We start from the raw sequence: 15,921 nt of genomic DNA on the forward strand, positions 1-15,921 counted from the left end.
ATTTAATTCAGAGATTGTTTCTTCCTCACGCATATTCAGGTTTTTAAAATTTATGGTAAGAAGTCGAAGTCTTGACATACAAATTTTGGATGTACCTTCATGATAAACTTCAAGAGTCTCTCTAGCCTCCTTAACACTAGTGCAAGTATTAATAATTCTAAAGAAATTTTTCTAAACTCCATTATAAATGGCATTAAGAGCACGAGAGTTTTCGAATAATGCAACTTCATCTTCATCAATTGTCCAATATTTTTAAGCTTCACATATTTGGTGTTGTCTTAAGCTATGATCTTTGGTGGAATCCATCCATTAATGACTAATTTCCAAGTCTCAATGTCCATAGAATTTAGAAATGCAACCATGCGAGCCTTCTAAGAGTTATAATTAGTATCATAAAGAATTGGTGGATGATTAACACATCCTCCTTCTTTGGCACTGTCCATCTTTAATATAATAGATTAAAAATCTTAGACCTCACCCAACAAGGACATGGTGTCTAATTTAATGTCAATTGAAATTTTGTTCGATCAACGATAAGATATCACACACAATATTAGGAAAGTGTGTGAGACAATATGATTTAAAAAAACGTATAAACAAATTAAATAACACAAATAATTAGTAACCCAGTTCGGTGCATCACCACCTACGTCTAGAGGGCTTTAAAGGAAAGAAGGAAATTCACTAATTCAAGTAGTCAATAATACACGACAGTCTCATCTGAACTTTCATGGTTCAGTGCCCTTTTTTTCTAGTTCTGCCCATGAAGTTCAACCAAGAACCCCCCTGAATTCGAGATCCTTTCACTTTCACTCAAACATTCTCCGAAGTATTTGCAAGAAAATAAGTATATGTGACGTGATTCAAATTACAATTACCAACAAAATATTTTATCATTATGAAATAAGAAAGACCCTCAAGAATATAGTATTACAACGAAAATACAAAGACTCACTAAAATAAAATACGACACACACAAAACGCCAAAAATATAGTCTTCAAACAAGGATAATCATCTATTTAAATAACAAAAACAATTCAGCTGGAAAGTCCAATAGGGTTAGATAAAAAAATATAGTGAATCCCAACAACCAAAAATTGAATCTTATTGATTATAACCAAATCCAAATATTTTTAATCAAATCATATTCAATCAAAATCTTTTTTCAAATATATGATTTCATAAAATATTATTCAAATTGATTGGATTTAAAATACTTCTTTTTAAACATAATCTTTGCAGATTTCTAGAAGAATTAAAATTAAAACAAATCTTGAATAACTATTGAAGCAATTCATATTATGTAGAAAGTGCACACCATAATCAAACAAAGAGAAGATGTCTCACAATAAGTTAAAACATCTTGCTTAACAACTTGCCTAAAAAATTAGCCAATAAACTGTCCTAAAAAATTAGCCAAAAAATTATTCGAATATTCATCGCAAAGAAGTCTCAGAAATGACACTTGACTCGTAATTTTATTTAGGTAAATTCTTAGATACCCACTCGTAATTTTATTTAGTAAAATTAGGTAAATTCTTAGGTACCCATGATAAGTAATTGGGTACCGGTACTCTAAATGTAAATTAATTTAATATTTGAATTTATTTTAAAATAAAATAGTTGTAAAAAATGACGTGTATTTTATTGAATAAGGGTACCAATACTCAACTAAAATCAAGGATATCGAAGTATTTACCTTTAATTTGATCCATTATTGTAAGATTATGTTTATCTCTTTTATTTTAAACTATATTTTTGTTGACAAAATAACGAGTCTCTTTTATTTTAATTGATAATTATTTATATATTATATTCATGTAAATTTGCGGTTTTTAAATTTTTGCCCAGGCTTTATAACTTTTCTGGCTCCGCCACTGGGTCCAAGACCGACAACACGATATTACAATCCAAATATGTCTACGACATAAAAGACAACGAGTATTGCGACATAAAAAAGGTTTAATTAATATTTATTTTTTTCAATTAAGATAATCGTGATGATATATGAAGAAAAAGAACCATATAAAAGTTTCAACCATAAGATAATCGTGATGATATAATAAACAATCATTTAAAAAAAATATATAAATTTATAAACAACCATCCTTTATGTTTTGCTTGATAACATTTCGATTTTTAAGTTTCAATTAGTCTGTTTAATCATCAAACATTGACAACAACAAAAAATATAAAAAAGTTATTGAGACAAACATAATAGACCAGTTTAAAAAATAAAAAGCATTTAAATATTTTCAAGGCAAAACTTAAAGGACGAAAAATTCATCTATAAATTCGAAATATAAACCTACCAAATAAAAAATAAGTCTAAACAATAATATATATATATATATATATATATATATATATATATATATATAAAATTATATTTATAGAAAATTCAAACATTCATAATTCATCCAAATAAAAATTCAATGAATTTTGGAACATAGAGAAAAAAATTATTGGGATGAATTTTTGAATTTTTGAATGTTTAAATATATAATTATAATTATTTTTTTCCCTATGTTCCAAAATTCATTGAATTTTTATTTGGATAAATTATTGAATGTTGGAATTTTCTATATATATATATATATATATATATATATATATATATATATATATATATATAATTTTTTTTATGTTCCGAAATTCATTGAATTTTTATTTGGACGAATTATTGAATGTTTGAATTATCTATAAATATAATTATATATATATATATATATATATATATATATATATATATATATATATATATATATATATAACTGAATATTCAACATTAAATAAACTCGTCTAAACAAAAATCCAATGAATTGTAATATAGAGAAAAAATTAATAATATATATTTATATATTTCGAATTTCATTTTCTAATTCAAAACTATACTCAAAGAGAGAAACAAAAATTATATTCAATTATTTCTATACCTTAAACTATTTTTGAATTCGTCCAAACAAAATTTCTCTGATTTCAGACACAAAGAACAAATTTATTATAATTATATAAATTATATATTTGACATGATATATTTTTGAACTTATAGCTTATAAGATCATATATGACGATAAAAAATTTGTTTGATAAGGAGTTTTCTTTACGAGTTTATAACTTATTTTACTTGCTTATAACTTATTTTTTAGAAGTTATTTTTAATAATGTTTTATCATAAGGTTTTATTTTACAATTGATCTTAATTTAAAATAAAACAATTACTTTTTTAATGTATAGTATATCAAATAATTATGTCATTTTATATTTATTAGCTTGTTGAATGATTAATTTTATCAAAAACTTCAATTAACTTATCCACTATTCATCAAAAGCTATCAACTATATGATATATGTTATAAACTATGAGTCGTTTTTACTAAAACGAACTTTATTATATTTGAAATTCCACTTTACATACAACACTATATTTAAAGAGATAAATAATAAATTATTATATCTATTTCAATACCAAAAAATAATTATTTTTTGTATGTATAAAATAATTTTTTATCAAAAACTATTTAGGAAATTTATTTTATTTATGAGGAATTAAACTGAACTTAGTTGATAATGCATCATAGTTTTTAATTTTTAATTTTAATTTAAAGACTTTGTTTATTTATTTTTAAAAATTTTATTTTAAGTTTTTATTTATTTATTTTTTAAATTTTAATTTTAAGTTGTTGTGCTTATGTTCAAAATAAAAAGTAATTTTAAATTTCAAGAGTCCCTTAATTACTTTTTAATTTTGTAAAATTAATATATTTTTGATAAAATAATCCTTTTAAAAGTTTTTTATATATTTTTTTTAAAAATGTAGTTTAAAACGCTCTGTTTGGTAAGTCAAGTTTTAGAGCTTATAGCTTATGTCTTATGTCTTATAAGCTCATATGATAATTTAGACTCGTTTGGTAACGGTCTTTTCATCACGAGCTTATACCTTATTTTACTAACTTATAGCTTATTTTCCAGACGCTATTTCAAATAGCGTTTTAACTTATGTCTTATAGCTTATCATTTTTTCTTCCTTTTTTATCTTTATTATTTTAATTAAAATTCATTTTTAACCCTTGTAATTTATTTTAATTTAAAATAAAATAAATATATATTAAATATCTTTTATGTCATTTTACATTTATAAGTTAATTGAACCGCTAATTTTATCAAACACTTCAATTAGCTTATAAGTTATCAGTCTCAACCATCCGCTATAAGCTATAAGTCATCAGTCATCAGCCATCAGTCATAAGCTATAAACTATCAGCTAGCTTATCAGTCAACCCGGGGCCAACTTTCAGAGGCTACGTGGGGAAGCTTAAAAAACTCCTCTCGAGTGGATTAGTCGGCACGGAAGGAAGGATACCACTCTATTAAAATAAATTAATCAAAATTATAACTATCTTATTTTTATTTTTTTATATTATCATAAAAAGTTTAAGGCTTTCCAAATAGTCAAAAGAAAAAAATAACTTTAAAATTTCAATGCTTACCAAACACAATCAATTTACCTCAACTCTAATCTCACACACAACACACTACCGTGAACATCACTTCCCAACTTCTTAACCCCCAAACTAAAAAACGTGACACCACTCTCCGAATAGCGCGTGAAACTACATCCTTCCCATGACCAACATGTTCCGCGTCGTGCATAGCATGTTTCATACTCACATTGTCCCTCCCATTCAAACCTTTGAATATTTCCGAAACTCAATACAGAGAACCCAAGTACGAGAAAACTACCAAAACTTCCATGGCGTACACCAAGGAACGTGAAAACTTCGTCTACATCGCCAAGCTCGCTGAACAAGCCGAACGATATGATGGTAACCCATTTTCTTAACTTCCATTTTTTTCTTCATAAAGTTCGTTTTTTTATCTTCCTTTGATTCACATGTATTCAGATTTGATAGCTTCCACTGTTCTAAGCTTGATGTATAATTCAAATACAACTTTTTTTATTCAATTCAGTTTCTGGATTACACCGCTTGATTTTATTTGAAAAATACCCCTTTTGAATTTTTATCAGTTTTTTTTTTTTTTAGATTTGAGACTGAAATTGGAATTGGTTTATTGAATTATCTAAATCATCTTGAAAAAAATTGAACTTTTACTGTTTTGATGTGATAGAAATGGTGGAAGCAATGAAGAATGTGGCGAAGCTAGATGTTGAGTTGACTGTGGAGGAGAGAAACCTTCTGTCAGTTGGGTACAAGAACGTAGTTGGTGCTCATAGGGCTTCGTGGAGGATTTTGTCCTCGATTGAGCACAGGGAAGATTCGAAAGGGAATGATGTGAGTGTGAAGAGGATAAGGGAGTATAGAAACAAGGTGGAATCTGAGTTGTCTAATATTTGCAGTGATATTATGGCTATTATTGATGATCACCTTATTCCTTCGTCTTCTGCTGGTGAATCTAGTGTGTTTTTCTATAAGATGAAAGGGGATTATTATCGGTATTTGGCGGAGTTTAAGAATGGTGATGAGAGGAAAGAGGCTGCTGATCGTTCCATGGAAGCATATCAGGTCTGCTTGTACTCAAATCTCTTGTGTTTTGGTTTTGATGTTTGTTACCTTTAATCTATATGATGTGTTATGTTGTGGACTTACGGTTGATATACAGTAAGCGTAAGTGTAGATCAATCAATTTAGTCCTTCAAATTTATGAAATAACAATTAGTTCTTTTTCCAAATTTCACACCATACTTCTAAAGGTTCCATACCTGTTCTATTGTAGCACGAGACTGTTCAAGTCAATATATAGATCTTTGGTTGGTTTTGATGGATGTTTACTATGTTTTGATTGAGGGTCTAAATTGATTGATGTTCTTTTAGTTCAAGGGGCTAATTTGTTATTTCATGAATTTGAGGGAGTAAGATGATTGACTTTACAATTTCAAACCGAAAAATTGATTTACTCGTATGGTTTCTTGGTACATCTCTGTTAAGGTTTTTTAATTCAAAACGGCAGTGGATATTTTGTAATTATGTTAATCTGATTATTCATAAATATTGCAGACAGCTTCTACTGCATCAGAAGATGAATTGGCTCCCACACATCCCATTCGATTGGGTTTGGCTTTGAACTTCTCTGTCTTCTATTATGAAATTTTGAACTCTCCAGAAAGGTATGCCAATCCCTGTTATACAACATCCCATGTTTTCTTGGCCTACTAACAGATTTGATATGGCACTTTTCTTATTTCAGGGCTTGTCACCTTGCTAAGCAGGCATTTGATGAAGCAATCTCTGAGTTGGATACTCTGAGTGAGGAGTCTTACAAAGACAGCACATTGATTATGCAGCTTCTAAGGGACAACCTCACATTGTGGACTTCAGACATCCCTGAAGAAGGAGGTAATCATTAATGGAAATTACTAATTCTTTATCAGTATGTTAATTGTATGAACATTATCATGGATTGTTTTTCGACTCTACATTTTCACTCAAAATTTATTCCTTCTAGTTTTTATTTTATGCAAGGTATTTTTTAGGTTGTCCTTGATATATACTAGGCATTACCTTTATGTAATCACACAATTTTGTTCATGTAAAGGATGTCTCATTTAAGGATGGCAAATGGTATGTCTGTCCCGTTTGGGCCTGCCCTGCCAAAAAACGGGGCAAGATGGTCAAAGTAGAGGGTGTGAAACTGCTACTATGTTTTTTTTTTTTCGAAAAACTTTTGTTATTACTAAAAGTTTCTTAATAACATAGAGTTGATAACAAATTATCACATTTAATAAATAAATTTATTTCACAATGCATTGCGAGGAGAGTCAGGGGTGGCAAACAAGCATGTACGCCTCCCTAAAGCCCGCCAAAAAATGGGGGTGGGGCGGTCAAAGTAGAGGGTGTGGTTTCAAAACCTTAACTCATCCCACCCAAAAATGACGGTTAAACGGGTAGGCCCGGCCCGTTTTGCCGCCATTAAGTGTTATTCATTGTGTCTTCTCTCTAATCTACCTGTTAAATGATATCCTTAAACATGTTCAAAATCAAATGCCCCAGTATCTGTGATACTTTCTTATTCTAATTTCACTAAGAAACTTCTTAACGAAACACTAAGCAGTGTTAAAGCATTTTTCATTATGGTTTCCTATCAACTTATATTTTACTGTTATTTCAAAACTTGGCTGTTTTCTTATTATAATTTTCTGGCAATTGTTTTTACTTACCTCATTTATTTAACAGATGAGGATCAAAAGGTTGAATCTTCACGAGCTGGTGGAGATGACGATGAATAGGTCAGCACAATTATCCAAACTCTACGATCAAATCTCTTATGTTCTTTATCTGCGACTTTTGTATCTGTTATCTTTTAAACTGAGTTTGCTGCTCTAATATGTTATCTTAATAAATGGTATTTGAGGTTTTACTTTTATCTAAAGCAAAAGTTACATTTTGCAGTGAAGAAAACAAGATACAAGCTATGAATTTGCGGTGTGGATGCAGTAAGGCTACTCTGTTGACACCTTTGATAGTTTTTACCATTAGGATGTTGTTATAGGACATGAAATTGGGATTGCATGGTGTTGTTTGACTGTATTTTAATGTTTGCTTTGTTTTTAAGTACATATTTGCAAAAGGGATGCTTGCTTCATTTCATTCATCAATTTTCACATATTATACTTTTTACAGATAAATCTTTTATTGATCATGGATTGTGATTTTCATCCATATATTTTTGGAAAAGTTGAGTGTTCTTCAGTACATTAGAGTCAGGATGTTAATTGTTATATAAACAAAACTTAACGCATGAGAATAAACATTTTGCTTGAAGATAATGTAGTTGAAATCCTTTTTGAGACTACAATTTTTAAACAAAATGTTATGTCTAAATCTTGCAACTATTTCACGAAAAGTTGGCACAAAATCTTCCTTTGGATTAAATTAAATAACTAGAAGTAAATTTGAATTGGGATCCCCTAACATGATTGGGCCCTAGAGGAAAGCAACCCATGGTCTAATTAGCCCAAAAGAGTTGTAAGAGGGTTGTTAGAGGAATTGGGCGAGTGCGGTCCTGGGTCGTTGATTGTAGCTTGAGTCCTATCCCGAATCCTTGTCTATTGCTAGTTTAGTTCTCTAATACGTGGCAGATAATGTGTCATCGAAAGGATTGAGTTTGGCCATACCTTTTTTTAAAGGGGGTTTGGTCATACCTTTTTTTTAAAGGGGGTTTGGTCATACATACGAGGAAGGAAAATTGCTCCTAGGGATTCATAAAGGGAATCTAAAATCAGCTTGCTAAGGCATATGTTTCGTCCCTCATGGGTCTGAAATTCCAGAGTTATAAACTTCTTGGCTACTTGTAGAGGATTTGAACATAAGACAAAATGAGATAACCCAAGAGAGATGAAAGCGGTGTGCTCATAGTTAGATACTTCTTCATGGTTATTTTCATGCTGGTCTTTGTTATAATTTCTAAAGCTTGTGCGGGGAAAAGTGAAATTGGGTTTGATTTTTCTTTTGAGATAGAGGTCGAAGGTATCTCTAGTTCGTCGAAGGCCAGTAATAGAAGCCATGTCAAAAATGGTAGGGGTTATCATCCCACAACTAAGATGAAAGGTGTTAGTCAAACATTCCCAAAAGTAAAGGGCTGAAATAAGCATATTAGCGTTATATTTAGGGCTAGTTTCTTTCTTCTTTTCTACTTTATTCAACCAGCTGATATAAGCATCATTATTATGGAAGGAGAAGAACCGAAGACACGATGGGGTAAATCCATAAAACCTAACCCATAGAATGTGTCTTCAAACACATGAGGATTGCAACGACGCAAGCAGGGGAAGCATTTATTTACCATATCAGGTTTTGTGGAAGATTTGGGAAATGCGCCCAAAACACATTAATATTACTTGAGATATAAAAAGGAATTGATACTTGGGAAACCCAAATCTTGGTTTTTTTCCTTTTTATTGGAGGTTCAGGGACGTAACTCTGATCATTGATAAAAGTGCGTCCTTGAAGAATAGAAGCAAATGGAAGTGGAAATTGTGATGCCTAAAACGTGTTTCGATAACACACTACAGGTGTTGACAAATGAAGTATTCAACGAAGACAATGAAAGGATTTAAAGAACAGTTTGAAACAACAAGAGTAGTTCAAAATAACATAAATGTCGAAGACACGTGGAAGTAGATTAGAAGGCAAGAATCCATGCAGTAGTGTACGTGTCAAATGGGGAAGAAGTGTATGTTTTTGACAGTTATTGATGTATGTAGTATATAAACAGATTTGAAGTAGGACAAAGGGGTCACAATTTTCATTAGTGTCTCTATAGAATTCAAAGTATCCAATTCATGGAGAGAAAAGAGATTGTAGGAATATGTATGAATCTGCGTCTTATTTTTAACCCAAACATTTTTACTCTATTGTTTCCTATTGTTTTCTTTATCTATTTTTTCTTTTTTACATACTTATCCACTTTATTCCTTGAGTTTCTGTCGAATTAATACACGTTCAAATACACAAGGTTTTCTTAACATTTTACATAAATTCTCATTAGGATTTTATCAAGTTTAATCTTTTAAGTGAACTAAAATTTGCGGTTTGATTTATTAAAATACTAGTAAACAATGTGATTATAAGGAGATGCCACAAGAACTAGATCGTCCTCTACTTGAGTAGGAAGGAGAGTTTGAGCTCTAAATACTTCAACTGTTGCAGCGACAGCTTTCCGTTGAACGATGGATCAAGTGGCTTTGGATGCCACTATGGCTAATGAATCTGAGGATGAAGGAGGAAGATGAAACTTAAAAAAACGGGGATATGAACCTTTCAAGATAGGAAATATGAATATCTGGATCTGAGGAGATCTAAACATGGAAAAGCGTGGGAATCTGATTTTTATTTCCACATACGGCGCCGTTGTTTCGTTGTGAAACCATAATTGTTCAGGAAATGGTGAAATAGGATCTTGACACGGTGAAACAAGATTCCGTTACGATAGAGAGGGGGATGACCTGAAAGGTTAGCACTCAAATGTCAAAGTCAATAAAAGAATGAAAAGTGATGTGAAAATGAATTTGAATATTTGAGAATTGTTGGTAAAATAACAATCTTAAAGAAAAAAGAGGAACAAAATAACAACACAAGAACATAACATGGAAACTACAAAATCGAAGAAAAAATCACGGTCGTTGTCAATAGACAACTAGAGAATAACACTATATGAAAATTGTTACAACACATAATATATCCTCAACTAACTCAGGTCCCCAGTACACCTACACCCTCTAAAATAAATATTTAACTACATCTCACAACACTCTAATACAAGAGTATACGAGAACAAATAAAGTCAAATACAAACTTAAAGTGCTTTTGACTGGTGCATTTTCTAAATAAAAACTTGAATCCTATATATAGCTTCACAAAACTAAGCGATGTGAGACTTCTTCAACATGTATATTTTCAACCAATCCCAACAATCTCCACCTTGATTGAAAATAATACATTAACTTTAATTTTCTTCACTGATAATCGTACTCCACCATAAAGAGTATCAACATGTATATTTTTAACCAAACGCAAAAATCTCCACCTTGATTGAAAATAACACATCAACTTTCATTGTGTTCACCGACAATCATACTCTACCATAAAGAGTATAGCCACTTGAAGCTATACCACTCCAAGAATTTTCATATTGTCTTCACTGACAATCATAGTTTTAAAAACTATCATACTCTCTCATAAAGAAAATATTTCACTTAAAGATAATTCGCTTCATGAATTTCATATTGTCATCATCGACAATCATATACTTTATCATGAAGAATAAACTTTACTTGATGTTAAACCACTCCAAGAATTTCACATGTAAAAAATTAGGTTGAAAATTTATGGTATAACTTCCTTGTTGGTAGGAAACTGTTCAACCACGACATAATCTTATACCTTGTGTAATCTTGATTGTATCAACACATCTTTGACTTGAACTTTTCACAAGTCAAAAAAAGTGTTCCATCAATTTTCTCTAGCCCAAACTGCACAACGAAACTTGTGACTGCATCTCAACAACTCTTTCACAACACCATCCTTCTTTTCTGATGTGGAAGATTAGACAAAGTTGCAATCACAGAGCATACTAAGAAATCATATTCCGGGTCGAACCAGAAGCTCTAATACCAGTTGTTAGAAAAATCAAACAAAACATAGAGAAAAAGAGGAACAAAATAACAACACAAAACATAACGTGGAAACTCCAAAATCGGAGAAAAAACCACAATTGTTGTCAATAGACAACCAGAGAATAACATCATGAGAAAATTATTACAACACATAATATACCCTCAACTAACCTAGGTCCCCACTACACCCACACCCTCCAAAATAAATATTTAACTACATCTCACAACACTTTAATACAAGAGTATAAGAGAACAAAGAAAGTCAAATACAAGCTTAAAGTGCTTTTGACTAGTGCATCTTGTAAATAAAAACTTGAATCTTATATATAGCTTCACAAAACTAAACGATGTGAGACTTCTTCAACATGTATATTTTCAACCAATCCCAACAAAAATGACGCGATTTTATTTTATAATGGAAGCGGTTAAAATCATTTGCGAGCTATGTGGCATACTGTACGAACATCCGTCTAATTAATGATGCCTCAAGAGACGGAGTTATCTACTTCAAACAAGGATAAAGGAACGTGTATTCTTGACATTCACTTCCTTCGCATTGTCTCAGGACCTTTCGTCTTAGGCATCATGAGCAGCACAGACTCAGAGCACTAGTAAATAATAAAATAAACAAAGAAAAGAAAAGAAAAATGTCTTAAAAATATAGAAAATTTCTTAACCAACCCCATGTATCTCTCACGCACCACCGAATTGACAAAACTGCCCTCGCACTTTCGTAGATGCATCTCCAGAAGCACCATTTTTTTTAAAAAAATTTGGTTTTTTCCGTAGATGCATCTACGGAACCCCTTAAAATATAGTGAAACGTGGGATTTTTCCAATTAATTGAAAAATCAGAATGTTCCGTAGATACATCTACGAAAGATTTCATGAAATTTAATTAATTTGAGTTTTTCCCAATTAATTGAGAAATTAATTGAGAAAATTCTAAATTCTCAATTAATTGGGAAATAGCTTCCGTAGTTACTTCTACAGAAAGGTTTCTCAATTAATTGAGAAAAATCTTCTGTAGTTACATCTACGGAAAGGTTTGATGGAGTTTGATTAATTGGGAAAAATCTCAAATTCTCATTTAATTGAGAAAAATCTTTCGTAGTTACATCTACGGAAAGGTTTGGTGGGTTTTGCCAATAGTGTGTTCGTAGATGCATCTATGGAACTTGGGATTTTCTCAATTAATTGGGAAAATATCAAGTTTAAGCAAATTTTTTCAAAATATGAGATGCTTTCGGATGTGCATCTACAGAAGTAAGGGGTAAAATTAGAATTTTACGTGGTGTATAAAAGACCTATGGGTTGGATGAGAAACTTTCAAAATATATTTTAGTTGTAGTTCTATAAACACTTATGACACTTTATTTAATTAAATCTAAAAAAGTGAAATTCTAGATATTAAAAAATTTGACAAAATTAAAAATAAACAAAAAAAATGTCACTAAAATAATCACTACTATTGACTTATAATATTTTACAAAATAAAATACTGTTAAATTTAAAATTGGAAAAAATAAAATTCAGTTGTGTTGGGAAAAAGTATTGATGAAGGAATTATTAAAAATTAAATATGTGAACTTATAATAAAATGCGGAAGTGTTTAGAATAAACACATGTTTAAAATATTTTCAATATATAAAATAGACTTAAATGCATTTTTGGTCCTGGAAAGTTAGCGAGTTTTTTATTTTTTGTTTCTGTAAATTGTTTTTTAGGTCTGAGTCCCTATATTTCACATTCACATTCGTTTTAGTTCCTAAAATTAAAATCCACAGGAAATTTTGCAGGAAAGCTGCAAATTTTCCTACTTTAAGAACTAAACCGCAACCAAAAAGTAAGATATAAGGACTCAAACCAAAAGTGCATTTAAGTCTATAAAATAACTCTAAAACTGTTGCATATTAATTAATTAAAACTTTTAAAATATAGATATTATATTTTTCATACTATTAGAGTATTATTATGAGAAAAAATGAGTATACCACTGTCAATATCGGACATGTGTTCGACCGGATTATACTTTATATTTTAAAATATTGATATGACATAATCGAAAGTTATAGCTCTATTAAATGATAATGTAAACTAATTTATACAGAGAGTACATTACCTTTAATCTTTATTATTATAACATATATTGATATTGAATAGATTTATAACTTATTAAATTTAGAAAAAACTAAAATAATAAAATATAATACCAAAATACTTATATTTTTTTATTAAAATGTAAATACAAATAGTAAAACTTAATGAATTAATAAAATCTTAATATTAATATACACATTAAGTCAAAAAAATAAATAACTGTTCATTAAGTCAAAATATTATATTATATAACTGTACATTACACAGTATATAGACTGATTTTTCTTTTCAAATCAAATATATTTACACAATGAGATTTAGTCAAAAAAGAAAAAGGAAGAAAGAATATACAATTAGATCTGTTGTCAGCAATTAAAACATCTAACATCATTTAGTCATTGAAAAAATTCATGAAACTTATTTATCACAAAAATCATAAAAAAAAAAAAATTAATAGCAAAACAGCAAATATATAAAATAAAATTACAAAAAAAAAAAAAACAAAGTACAAGGAATACCAGAAGCAACATCAAAGACACTTCTCGAAACATCAAGCTAAGAAAAAGATGAACGAGACTACTAATAATCGTGTTCATCCCGTGATAAACAAACGATTATGAATGACATCAACAAAAAACAGGATTACTGTCACAATGCAACCCAAAATGAAGATACCCAAAATTGCATGCCTGAAATTAACATCAAGTGTAAGGGCACTTTTGAATTATGATATATAAAATAATTAAGACTAATTATAATTAAGGATTATTAAAATTAATAATATACCAAGTTCCTTTGGGACAAAAACACAATGGTGCTAATTCAGTATCCTCCAATCGACGTGATGAAACAGGAGGAGAAAGAGAAACAACTGCACTCTTTGATGAAACTTGAGAATTTTCATCTTTGACATTAATAACCTCCTCAATTTCAGCTTTTGTAGCAATCTCTATTTCTTACCACCAAAAAAAAATTTAAATTAAAAATTGTAACTAAAATAAAATTGATAATATTTTGAACATAGAAGAAATTATAATGTATTAAAGTTGTAGCATACCTTTGTTATTGGCCTCTACCAAAGGCTTATGATTATGACTCATTTTTCCTTGCCTCTGAATATCAACTAACACTATTTATAAACATATAGTGATGGGTAAAGAGATATGTAATTTTTTTTTAAAGAAGGGATAGAAATTTTCTTAATAAAAAATTGGTATTTAGAGCCAAATATATTTATGATTTTTTTCTTTTTGGTTTACTAAGTAAAAACAGTGCTTTTAAGTAGTACTAGGACATCTTTGGTATGGGAAGGGATATCTAGAATAACTGTGGGCCCGCTTAATTTTATTTTTAAAAAGTGGTTTTTATTTTATTTTTAAAAATCATTTTCATTTGCAAACATAATTTTTATAAAATTTTTATTTTAAATTAATAAAAGTTATTATTCAACTTAACCAAAAAGGTTAAAGTCTTGTGTTCGAATTCAGCCTTATATTTTTTTTAGACTTTTTTTTGTCATCCATAGTGGTCCTATCTGACTTAGAAGATTATTCTTTGCAATTGTATGCAGAAGATACTTAATTTTTACCAAAATTATTTTAAAATCTTATAAATAAAAATAATAATTTTAACATTATACATTATTAAAAATTAATATTTATTTTTTAAAGTAAATGCTACTATATTAAGAAAATAGAAAAAATGACAGAATGAAAGTTATTAAGAAAATAGAAAAAATGACAGAATGAAAGTTATTAAGATAAGAAAATAGAAAAAATGACAAAATGAAAGTTAGACTTGATCCAGAAAAGTAAAAGTGGCCAAAAAGAGAGAAAAAAAAAAACAAAATAAAAATGTCTAAAAATAAAACTAAAAAATCCAAAAGAAAAATTAAGAAAATCTATAGAAAGGTAAAAGTCAAAATGGTTCCTAAAGAAATCCTTCCCAGAGATGGCAAGTAACAGTACTGTTTGGGTAGAGTACTATTGTTTGGGTAACATAGTATAGTGTCCGTTTTCATACAAGTTATCTCAAAAAATTCACATACTCGAACTTATATTCGGGTGAATAGCAATATTTATACCCGTATTCATATCCGTAGTTATTTATATCCACGTTTCTTATAAAAATATCATATCTATACTAATTTATTATATCACTTTTATGAAATAAATAAATATATAATATTGTTGAATTATGAAATAAATAAATATTTATATTATAATGCATAGAAATTTCATAGTGATGTATTTAATAAAATTGATAAATTAATATGTATACATAATAATAAAAAGGATAAATATGTCTTCATTCAAAGAAGGGGCTTTCCCTTTTAGATATCTTGGAGTCCCCGTAAAAAATTGACTATTAGTCACTATATGATACTTATTGACAAAATTGTTTGTAGGATAAGTCATTGGTCCTCAAAGCTTTTAAGCTATGCTGGAAGACTCCTTCTTATTAAGAGCATATCCTTTGCAGTGGCAAATTACTGGATGTTGTGCTTCCCCTTTCTAAAACTGTGATTAGGAAAATTGATTCCATTTCTAGATCATTTCTTTGGACTGGTAAAGACTCCATCAGTAGGAAGAGTTCAGTTTCTTGGACTGATGTGTGTAAACCCCTGCAGCAGGGTGGTCTTGACATTATTCACTGTATGATACTTCGTCTCCAAAATAACAATCTT

The 15,921-nt window shown here is 29.4% G+C and overlaps 1 protein-coding gene and 1 long non-coding RNA gene across 2 annotated transcripts; one reads left to right on the forward strand and one right to left on the reverse strand.

Annotated features, from left to right (window-relative positions):
• Positions 1-4,657: 4,657 nt before the first annotated feature.
• Positions 4,658-7,646, forward strand: LOC131623172 (14-3-3-like protein C). Its single transcript, XM_058894178.1, has 6 exons — positions 4,658-4,827; positions 5,132-5,526; positions 6,019-6,128; positions 6,209-6,357; positions 7,195-7,247; positions 7,411-7,646. Exons 1-5 carry the CDS (start codon positions 4,755-4,757, stop codon positions 7,245-7,247), a joined length of 780 nt encoding a protein of 259 aa, XP_058750161.1. The 5' UTR covers positions 4,658-4,754; the 3' UTR covers positions 7,411-7,646.
• A 6,111-nt stretch (positions 7,647-13,757) lies between these two features.
• On the reverse strand, positions 13,758-14,331 carry LOC131623154 (uncharacterized). Its single transcript, XR_009290156.1, has 3 exons — positions 14,293-14,331; positions 14,022-14,190; positions 13,758-13,924 (listed from the first exon to the last, which is right to left on the reverse strand). It is a non-coding gene; the product is annotated as an uncharacterized LOC131623154 (long non-coding RNA).
• Positions 14,332-15,921: the final 1,590 nt, after the last annotated feature.

This window comes from Vicia villosa, unplaced genomic scaffold, assembly GCF_029867415.1.
Source record: "Vicia villosa cultivar HV-30 ecotype Madison, WI unplaced genomic scaffold, Vvil1.0 ctg.000053F_1_1_3, whole genome shotgun sequence".
NCBI lineage: Eukaryota > Viridiplantae > Streptophyta > Magnoliopsida > Fabales > Fabaceae > Vicia > Vicia villosa.